The sequence below is a fragment of the Vipera berus genome (genome assembly GCF_964194415.1).
Source record: "Vipera berus genome assembly, chromosome: 17".
NCBI lineage: Eukaryota > Metazoa > Chordata > Lepidosauria > Squamata > Viperidae > Vipera > Vipera berus.
Genome location: NC_138220.1, coordinates 4096383 through 4107916, shown reverse-complemented (window position 1 = coordinate 4107916; position 11534 = coordinate 4096383). Strand labels below are relative to the sequence as shown.

Sequence of the window (11534 nt, the reverse complement as noted above, 5' to 3'; positions counted from 1 at the left end):
TAATGATAATGGCAATACTACTTCTAATGATGATGATAGCGACAATACTAATAATATCACTAATGATAATGACAATCCTGATAATAGCAATATAATAATATAATATATAATAATACAATCACAACAATGATGATTGTAGTGACAATACTAATACTAATCACAATCATGATAATGACAATACTACCACTAATGATAACCAATCACAACAACAACAACAACAACAACCTCCGTACCGTCCGTCGCGACTTAAAAACTTTCCTGTTTCAGCAGGCTGGCCTGGCATGATAGCGTTAATTGGGGTCCCAGTTTGTGTTCATTAGTGTTTCTTATTATTTTTATTGTTCGATCTGTATACCTTCCTTCCTCTGTACACCGCCCCGAGTCCCTCGGGAGAAGGGCGGTTTATAAAAACTAATAAATAAATAAATAAATAAATAAAACAACAACAACAACAACAACAATAATAATAATAATAATAATAATAATAATAATAATAATAATAATAATAATAATAATAATAATAATAATAATATAATTTTATTTATATACCGCCCTTCTCCCGAAGGACTCAGGGCGGTGAACAGGGCAAACATATAAAAATACAAAGATACAAAAGTTAAAAAAGAATTAAACACAATGCCCAAGCTAAAACAATAAATAGGTATATTAAAAACAACAAACAATGATAATAGCGACAATGCCAATAGTCATCACAATCACGATAATGACAACACTGCTGATGATAACAATAGCAATAGTAGTATACTTTTGATTATTTTATTACTCAACCCCTCTCTCTAGCGAAGAGGCTCCGCCCCTCCATCCAGCCTCCTCCTCCTCCTCTCCTGCCCCCCCCCGCTTCCCTGGTGCAGATGGTACGCCCCTCGTCCCCACCCCCTCGCGGCTCTCCCCGTTGGTCCCTCCCTCCCTCGCCTAGCAACCGGTGCGGGAGGAGCGGCGGGCGCCTGCGCCGCCATCTTACTTCGTCGCCGGCGGGGGAGGACGCGGCGGCCGCCGGAGCCAAGGGGGTCTGCTCGCCCGCCCGTTCCCCTCCTTCGGCGCGCGGCCGCGGCGGAGAAGCCCCCGAGCCCCGCTCGAGCCGGCGAGATGCGGCTGCTGGCCCCGGCCTGCCTCCTGGCGGCGCTGCTCTGCGCCGGCCTCCGCGCCGCCCGAGGTGAGGCGAAACGGGGGGGGGGGGAGGACGAGAAAGGTGGTGGGGGGGTCTGTCACGAGACGCGGCCTCGCCTGAGGGGGGCGGGCGGGGGGCTGGGTGGCAAAGGCGGGGCGGGGGGGGCTGCGCGATGGGGCCGGGGCAGGTGGGCAGAGGAGGCGGGGGGGGGGACCGGCGGGGGTTGCAAGGCTGCAGGTCGTCAGGTCGTGTCTGCCTCCCTGCCCGGCCTGGCAGTCCGAAAGCGCGCGGGATTTGGGGGGAAGGGGGAGAAGGGAGGGGAAAGTGGCCTGGAGGGAGGGAGGGAGGGATGGGGTGGGTAGACAGGTAGGCAGGTAGGCAGGGAGTGTTCTGCCTGCACAGGATTGCAATCTGAAAGAGATACACCCAGTTGGGTTGGGTTTGCCTAGAGGGAGATAAAGAGAAAAGTGGGATGGAGGGATGGATGGATGGAATGGGTAGGATGGGGTGGGTAGACAGGTAGGCAGGTAGTGTTCTGCCTGCACAGGATTGCAATCTGAAAGAGATACACCCAGTTGGGTTGGGTTTGCCTAGAGGGAGATAAAGAGAAAAGTGGGATGGATGGATGGATGGATGGATGGAATGGGTAGGATGGGGTGGGTAGACAGGTAGGTAGGTAGTGTTCTGCCTGCATAGGATTGCAATCTGAAAGAGATACACCCAGTTGGGTTGGGTTTACCTAGAGGGAGATAAAGAGAAAAGTGGGATGGATGGATGGATGGAGGGATGGATGGAGGGATGGATGGATGGATGGAATGGGTAGATAGGTAGGCAAGTAGGTAGGTAGTGTTCTATGTGCACAGGATTGCAATCTGAAAGAGATACACCCAGTTGGGTTGGGTTTGCCTAGAGGGAGATAAAGAGAAAAGTGGGATGGATGGATGGATGGATGGAATGGGTAGATAGGTAGGCAGGCAGGTAGGTAGTGTTCTATGTGCATAGGATTGCAATCCGAAAGAGATACACCAAACTGGGTTGTATATACGTAGACAGAGATAAAAAGAAAAGTGGGATGCATGGATGGGGTGGGTAGAGAGGTAGGTAGGTAGTGTTCTGCCTGCATAGGATTGAAATCCGAAAGAGATACATCCAGTTGGGTTGGGTTTACCTAGAGGGAGATAAAGAGAAAAGTGGGATGGATGGATGGAATGGGTAGATAGGTAGGCAGGTAGGTAGGTAGTGTTCTATGTGCACAGGATTGCAATCTGAAAGAGATGCACCAAACTGGGTTGTATATACGTAGACACAGATAAAAAGAAAAGTGGGATGGATGGGGTGGGTAGACAGGTAGACATGTAGTGTTCTGCCTGCATAGGATTGCAATCTGAAAGAGATAGACCCAGTTGGGTTGGGTTTACCTAGAGGGAGATAAAGAGAAAAGTGGGATGGATGGATGGGATGGGAAGATAGGTAGGCAGATAGGCAGTGTTCTATGTGCATAGGATTGCAATCTGAAAGAGATACACCAAACTGGGTTGTATATATGTAGACACAGATAAAAAGAAAAGTGGGATGGATGGATGGGGTGGGTAGACAGATAGGTAGGTAGTGTTCTGTCTCCATAGGATTGAAATCCGAAAGAGAGACACCCAATTGGGTTATATTTACCTAGAGGGAGATAAAAAGTGAGATGGATGGATGGATGGAATCGGTGGGTAAGTAGGTGGGTAGGTAGTTAGGGTTCTCTGCACAGGATTGTAATCTGAAAGAGATACACCCAAGTGTGTAGTATTTATATAGCGGGTGATAAAGAGAAAAGTGAGGTGGATGGATGGAGGGATAGTGTTTTCGCTGCATGGGATTGCAGTCTGAAGGAATAACTGCAAGATTGTTCTATCCATACGGTTGCCCTCTGAAGAATTTCACCCAAGTGTGTGATATTTACATGGGTGGGTGGATGGATGGATGGGGTGAGAGAGAGAGAGGATTCTCCAGGTTGTGTTCTTTACCCAGGATTGCACTTCTAGGAGAAGATGAGTCTTGCATTTTATCTCCACCGTCGGAAAGAGAATACTCAGTGTTGTGTTACAAATGCACAGTGTGGGAGAGGAGGCCTAGTGTTGCGTTGCCTATGCAAAATCTGACAGAGACACAGAGTTGTTACATGCAGGGGATTGTAGTCCGAGACAGATTAAGGATCAGGTCTGTGATATACTGTATACCTAAAGATGGGTGGCAACCTAGAGGGTTGCTGTGGGAAAGAGAAGACGCAATGTTGTATTCTCTGTCCACAGTCTGAGAGAGCAAGTGCAGTGTAGTATTTCATGGGTACTGCCCAAGAGAGGTCAGTTCTTGTGTTACCTACGCACAATCTGAAACAGAAGTCATAGGGATTAGTTAGAGAGAAAGAAAAGGGGCAGCCTTCACAGAATTGTGTTATATGTGCACGCGATTGGCATCAGAGGAGGGGCAGTAGTGTTGTGTTAGATATGCATGGGGTTGCAGTTCAAAAGAGAAGCCATGAGGCTGTGTAATAGATTCACAACATTGCCCTCCAAGGGAAAGTCACCATTTTGCATTTTGTTGATGCGCAGCCTCGTCTTCACAGATGCAGTGTTGCGTGTGTGTTACGTATACACATGTACACTATTGGAATTTGATTGTTAGAAGCGCCCACACGGAGGTTGCACATCACATTTCGATATAGCCACACTGCAAGGGGAAGATTGAAAAGCTGCTCTTAATAGCTCTGGATAGTTTACAGAGATTATAAGAATCCAGCTAAAACAACAGAAGATGTAACTGACACAGTCTTAAATAGGGCTGGTTAAAGAATTGTCCCCAGCGGCAAAATCAGACATGATATTTGTTTAATCATGGTTAGTAATGTAACAATACTTTATACGTGCCATAGAATATTTTAATATGCATTCTCATATAATCATAGTGCACTCTGGATGCAGCAATACAGTAACGCATGATTTAATAACCTCTGAAGGCATTTCATGAAGACAGACAGCAAAAGGAAAGTGAAAAATGTACAGCTCAACTTTTGCCTTCATCTTTATGGTGATATTTTGTGTTTGGTTATCCTTACTTGGGACCAAGCCCCATTGAATTCAGGGGCAATTGTGTGCACAATATTCTGTTGCAAGATAATTTTCCCTTCTACCTCATTACCTGCTAATCACTCGTGGGGGCATTTAATTTCTTCATTATTTCCCCTTCTATCTTTTCCAGTCCATAACCCCAACAAAAAGACCATCCTGCCCTCTTTTGTGTAGTTTGCATCCCTCCTCCCCACTTTGTACTGTATGTATGATTCATAACAGACAGGACACGCGGAAGGTAACACGCTACTTGTCTTCTGTGAAGTGCAGGATATTTTCCTGAGATTTAGGCATTGTTCATTCCCCTTTGCAAATACGTACACGCGCACGCACAAAGAGGTATGGTTTGTACATTTCTTGGTGGAATTTCTGATTGCCAACCAGGGACATCAAATCCTGGGAACTGCATTTTTTTCCCCCCTGAAAACCCTTTGTGGAGAGGTATTGAGGTAGGGAAGGATACGCATTGCAGAAAACCTCTGGGTTTTATTTCATTAGATGTGAAAACCGAAAACAAGGGCCACGTGAGATGGCTTAAATGCTGTATTAGTTGTCTTGTTTCAAAAGGACAGGGCCACTCTCCATTGATTTTTTCCAGCTGGCACAAGGATAGCATAGCCGACTGGATTTTTTGCTTCACAGTTGGGAAGGGCCTTGGCCTCATCTGGGAAGGTGTCAATTTCCTGCTTAATTTTGTTCAGTTTCCTTGCAGAGTTCCAGAGAGCTACTAGCACTTGATAAGGAGAGACAAAACAAACCCTTTTGGCACTCTTAAAAGTAAGCAATAGATAATAGCCCTAGTTTTCCCTGTTGAGTTATCCTCCCTGACAATTCCTGTGCAACACAAGACTTGCCATCTTAAAATTGTGTGCCGTTTTGTTTCCCCTTTGCCAAAACATATTTCAAGTCTTCCTTTCCCCCTCTCCTTTTTTTTGAAGCTTGTCCTTTTAAAGGTTATGGGTGCAATAAAGGCAGAGGCTAAATTCTGGAACAATACTTGCCTTAGTGTGAGATATTGAGAGGGCAAAAATTGCTGAGGCAAACTTTGAATGACTGAGCAGCCTTTATACCAGAACAGCTTTTTCTAGCGCTATAGGAATAACTTTGATTTATTAAGAAGAAATAACGGGGCCAGAAAAACCTCTTGCTTCCTCCCAGAACGAGCTATAATTTTCTACCTGCAACTGTGGAAGGAATCCTGAAGGCAAAAAGGGCTGTTAGATGATGCCTCTCAGCACTTTATCATCTCTGAATTATGGCCTCAGGTAAGCATGAGTGCAAAAGGCAGGTTAATAAGAATTCTTTTTTTAAACGCTTAGCGGTTTTTGCAGATAAATCTCAGAATATACACTGGCCTTCGGCCCACAACTACAATAATGATTTGCAGTCTCTAGACACAAGTCTCTGTTGCGGGGAAAAAAAATTAGATGCAAGATATGAACAGGGATTTAATCACATCCTTCTCCATCTTCTGCCAATTCACCATTCAGTGGCACTCGAATCATTAACGTCCCCCTATAGATTAGTCTTCTGGATCAACGCATTGATTTTGGGAGCAGCACTTATCCTCAGAAACATTACCTTTGGGATTTTTATTTATTTATTTAGGAACTTGCATGCAGGATGATTCCCCAAGATAGTCAGCTCTTTTTACAAATTATTATTTCACACACACACACACACACACACACACACACACACACACACACACACCGCTCAGGCTGTCTCTACTAGAATTGCTGGCTTAAAACTGGAAGCCGGGAGAGAAGATTATATGTTTTAATCTTTTGGGATTAACGAGAGGGGACAGTTGCGTAGCCTCTAGCTTTAACAAAGTTGGGTTTCCTTGTCTGAAAAGCAAGGACTAAGGGTGACGTGATAGCAGCATTCCAGTATTTGAGGGGCTGCCCCAAAGAAGAGGGAGTCAAGCTATTCTCCAAAGCGCCAGAAGGGAAGGACGAGAAGCAACGGACGGAAACTCACCAAGGAGAGAAGCAACCTGGAATTAAGGAGAAACTTCCTGACAGCAAGGAACAATCAACCAGCAGAAACAACTTTGCCTCCAGAAGTTGTGGGTGCTCCATCCCTGGAGGAGTTTTAAGAAGAGACTGGACAGCCATTTTTCCAGAATTTGTAGTGTCTCCTGCTTTTGTAGGGGGTTGGACTAGAAGACCTCCACGGTCCCTTCCAGCGCTATTCTGATTGTTTGCTGGTGTTCTGAATTTATTTCAGCCTTGTTCCAAAGCATCTTATGTTGGGATTCGGCCCCTTCTCGGACTTGCAGGTATTGTTGATGGCAGTTGTCAAATTTGGCCCAGGATGGATCTTAAATTTCCAACAGGGTTTGTTCCCTTTTGAATAGGGGTCCCATCTGATGATGGCCTGCTTTGTAGTAATGAGGCTTCCCCACTTCGCTGCTGTGTTGTTGGGTTTTTTTGCAGTCTGTGGTTCTCAACTCAGCAGAAATGCTGCTGGAGAAGACTTGATGGGGCATGAGAAACGTGCCTTTAAAAGGCACGTTCAGAGGAGAAACCTTGAGTGGTTTATAGCAAAGTTAACGCTTAACACTGCTGTCCTGAGGCTTGCAGAAAACTACTGCCTTTTCTATAGCTTTGCAAAAAGAAAGAAAGAAAGAGAAAGAAAGAAAATGAATACTTATATCTGTCTAGGAGGGTGATTTGCAATGCAGGGGGATGAGAAGCAAAGATTTCTGAACTATCATTGTTCATTTGTTGTTGTTTTTATTTGCCATAAGAGACTAAGGGAACAAGCCCTAGTCTCAAGAGAATATCCCTATTTTTGTGATGACATTCATTCACCTGGCTCTTAATTTATAACTTACGTATTCATCTTTTTTTTTCTTCCTTAAAAGCTTTTGTGCTTCAGGAAACACGTTTTTGTCATATACCTTCTTCTCTGATGTCTGAGAAATACACCTGAAATTAAATAGTTTAAAGAGGGGGTTGGGTTTTTTTTCCCCCCACCAAATTTCAACAGTCAAGAGAATGCGGAACTGGACGATTAAATAGTAATTAAGACTTAAGTGTTTGTTGCTCGCCAGTTAAATATAACAGATGAAGTTCGGCAAAATATAACAGATGAAGTTCGGCATTTTAGCTGTTCTTCATTCCAGGTTGAATAGGTTTTTCTTTTTCTTTTCTTTTTTTCCGGCTTGTTAAAAGTTTTAAGAGGTTATAAACGGCAGCAATAACTGCCAAGTGGATTCTGAGCGACTTATAAAGTTCCCGGGCTCCTGAACCTAAAGCAGCAGCGAAAAGTTGTAACTCTGGGAAATGGTCCTAAGTCGCTTTTTCCAGTGCCGTGGTAACTTTGAACCGTCGCTAAATGAACGGTTAGGAGTTGAGGGTTACCTGCATTGATAAACCAGTCCCTGGGAGTGAAATAACATTCCTTTGTCCGATGCACTTGACCTCTGGGTGCAATTTCCCTTTTCACCTAGCCTTTTTTTAGATAAAGCCTTATGCTATTTTCAGCGCTCCAGGAGCCAGCTTGAAGGTTGCCACCCCTCCAAAGGCTGCATTAAATCTTAAATTACAAAACCTGTTGGTGGGATAAAAGACATTTATTTAAAAAAAACACCCTAATCTTTCAATTTATTCCGGCAAACAGAATCTGCAGACTTTCAGCTGGGACATTATATTATTTGTCCTTCGTGAAGAGAACGGGTCTCATTTAATATAACCTTCTTTGTGCCTACGGAGCGAGGTGATTCATCTTTTTTTAAAGACTCGCGGGCACCTGTTTAATAGAAGGGACCTGGAGCACACCAAGCCTATCCAGTCTTGCGGGGTAGGCATTCCCACAAATAACCTAACCCCCAAAGAGCTCTTTAGGTGACAGCCAACGCCTTGAATAGCGCCCAGAAGCCCATTTGCAACTGGACTAGCCGCAGCTTCTGTGGAGTCTCCAAGGGCAGTCCCACATAGGGGACGGTCATCCAGAGGAGAGTCGATGAAGGGGGCGGGGGACAATGAGATGGGCCCCCTAGTCTGGATTTTGCTTCCCGGAGTAATATCTTGAATCACAGACGCAGGATTAAATAAATGAAAATGTCAACCGTCCCACGCGGTCGTCAAACGCGGTTTGATTTTTGCCAAGAGTGAAAAGTTTAAATGGTTGCAGAAGCTGAGGTTTTTCCCACACAAACAACAGGAAAGTCACCATCCCTGGTGACCTGCCAGTGTCCAGTCAGGTGCTTGCATATTGTTTAGGAAAACAGGTGCTCAGTTCCCAGCCCTGCATCTCCTTACCTTCACCTGGGCTGGCTGTAGCTTCTCACTGGGCTCAGCTGAGCTTCCATCCCCCCTGTTTCTTCCTCTTTACATTCCACTGTTTCCGTCTCCCCTCCACCGCCCACACTAATGTCAGGCTGTCGACTCATGAAGCTTGGCTAGGTGAGATGCAGCCACGGCAGGAAGCGTTTGGGATGGGGGCCCGTTGTACTCCGTCTCTGATTAATCTCCTTCTGTTCCTTGATTTTTACAGTTAACAAGCACAAGCCGTGGATTGAGAGCACTTACCATGGCATTGTTACCGAAAACGACAACACGGTGCTCCTGGACCCGCCCTTGATAGCGTTGGATAAAGATTCGCCGCTTCGCTTTGCAGGTAAGGGGGTTGCATTCGTTGAATTAGGCTAACCGCGTTTGGTAGAGGCCTTCCTTCAAAGCCAAGGTTCCTGTGACGTAGAAAAGTATGCATAGTTATTCCGTCATAGACCCACTGTATGTATGGGAGAAAGGCAAAATGGTCATGAGATGGTGGAATGATGCCAGAAATACATTTGAGAAACGATTGCCAGAATAGTTAACTTTGAATACAGTTCACGTGTGAATATTTGGCCTGCGTGTTTTCGAATAGTGTGAAACACAAACCGGGGATGTATCCACTGGGGTCGTGGAATCAAGAAAGGCTGGTGTGTGTGGTTGTGTGTGTCCAGTTGCAACTAGCCCCGACTTTTATCTTCCACAGCTCCATTGTGTGAGGGGCTGGTGGCAATCCGCTGTAAAACGAACTCGAATCAATAAAGGAACGATAAAGCCTCTTGGCTTCATTTGAGATAAGGCGATTACATGCAGGAGAGCATGTGGCATTCATAACTGTGAACGCAAGCTATCAATTGGAGATTTGTCAGCATCAGCCTTTTGTTAAGGAAAATCTTTGGCCACCTTCAGCCTGGTTTTCCAGCCTGACGTGCCCAAAAGCCAGAGAACCACCTGCCCATTACTGGATTTCCATTTTGATCAGCCAAGCCAATTCCTGGCTTGGCTGCAAACCGCAGATCAAGTTCTCTATCCTGTACCCTCTCGCCTTTTTTTTGAACGCAGCATGCTTTCCTAGCCTGGCCTCTTTCTCCCTCCCAAGTTATTGGGCTGGTTAGGGACTGCAGGTTCTCATGAACAAAGCCGCTTTGGATCTTGTGGCGGTGTTAAATGGCCGAATTCACGCATCTGAAAAAGGAAGGGGCTATTCTCAGCAGAAGAATGCCTGCAGACCATTCCCCGTGAAGAGGGATGAGATGTTTGAATAGAGCAGAGGTCTTCAAATTTGGCCCTTTGATGACTTGTGGACTTCAACTCCCAGAATTCCTCAGCCAGGCGTGTTAGTTTAGTTATTGTTAGTGTTGGTTTCCTCTTGAATGTGGATTTCCCATCAGGGCAAAGGCTGGCTGGCCTTTGGGAAAATGGTGTTTCCCAAGGCCTTGGGAGAAGGCCTTACTCACGCTTTCCAACAGATCTAAGGCTGAGCTCAACCCAAATTTGGGAATGAAGCTGCTTTGGCAACCTGCGGCGATAAGAAACGTCAAGCCAGCAAGGCAGGGAAGCTTTGCAAATCAAAGTTTTTAATGCTGCTAATTTTCAAAAGAGACTGAACGCTGCTGGCGGCCTTGTTTGAAGGCACATCTTGAGACGGCCTTCCAAAGCTAAACAGATTCGTGCTTGATGGTTGCCAGGGTAGGATATGACTTAAGAATCTTTTCCAGGGCACCTGGAGCTCTCTGGAAGAAAATTACAGAACACAGATTAGGATATTATAACCGAGAAATGCAGAATAAATGTAGCGCACCCTGTGAGGAAGGCTGTTACTTAAACACCCTTTGCCAGAGACTGATTTTCAGACCTGTTTTTCAATCTGCCCGAAACGGAGCCAAGGGCTAAATGCAAAGAGCTGTTCTCCTTTCGTGGCGCCGGGAAGATTTAGATAAGGCATTAGCAGCAGGCCTCTTGACGTATGGTAAATTGCTTTTGAAACCTCTCCTTAATTTCAGACGTTTGGGGGTTGGTTTTTTTTGTTTTTTTTTTTTGAGGTTCCCCTAGAATATAAAGGGACGCAGTGGCTCAGTGGGTTAGGACGCTGAGCTTGTCGATCAGAAGGTCGGCAGTTTGGCGGGTCGAATCCCGAGCGCCGCGTAACAGAGTGAGCGCCTGTTACTCGTCCCAGCTTCTGCCAACCTAGCAGTTCGAAAGCACGTAAAAAATGCAAGTAGAAAAACAGGGACCGCTACAGTGGGAAGGTAACAGCGTTCCGTGCGCCTTTGGCGTCCAGTCATGCCGGCCACATGACCACGGAGACGTCCTCGGACAAGCGCTGGCTCTTCGGCTTTGAAACGGAGATGAGCACTGGCCCCTAGAGTCAGAAACGACAAGCACGCATGTGCGGGGGAACCTTTACCTTTACCTTTACTGGAATATACATTAGAGAAAGAGTGTTCCGTCCTCAGCCGTTTGTGTCGGGACTGGCTCAAGGGCAGAAGAGTTGCCATCGTGGCTTGCAAACTCCGCTTTGAAGGCCTGTTCCTTCTCTCCCTGACAGATTAAGCACTTGCAAAGCAGGTCAAAAGCGTTCTGCAAAGAGGGGGACGAAGGGGAGGCTTCGTTGAGAAGCAGAGATATGAAAAGCTGAGGAGGCTCCAACCTGCCTCTCTTGGGTAACCCTTTTTAAGCCGGTGGGACATTGCCACGCTCTGGTTTTCCTAATCCCGACCGCCGGGGGTAAAACGTAAGAGTCTTTATCCATTTTCCACGAGAGACCTTCAAGCAAGGCACCGTAGCTTAGCATCGCTCCCCTCGAGGCGACTCGAGCATCTTCATGGCAGTGAAACAAGGAAGTCCAGTTGCCTCTTGGGAAAAGCTCCTTCGGGACAACCGGGAGCCAGACGACGGAGAACCTCCATACAGCCGATCTGAAATCAGTCAGGGGCGGGATCAGCTGCTGTCGAAGCAATTCCCGCTCGGGTGGGTGGGGGGGCTCGTGGCCCAGCTTAGATTTGAAGG

General features: G+C 46.1%; 1 protein-coding gene across 3 annotated transcripts in view; it reads left to right on the top strand.

Annotated features, from left to right (window-relative positions):
• The first annotated feature begins 951 nt into the window (after positions 1 to 951).
• CLSTN1 (calsyntenin 1) overlaps positions 952 to 11534 on the top strand; it is a 29815-nt gene continuing 19232 nt past the window's right edge. For all 3 annotated transcript variants that reach the window (XM_081341357.1, XM_081341356.1, XM_081341358.1), the window contains exons 1-2: positions 952 to 1174; positions 8746 to 8868. In XM_081341357.1, the coding sequence (XP_081197483.1) occupies positions 1108 to 1174; positions 8746 to 8868 (190 nt within the window). In that variant the 5' untranslated portion in view covers positions 952 to 1107. The remainder of the gene's footprint in view (positions 1175 to 8745; positions 8869 to 11534) is intronic.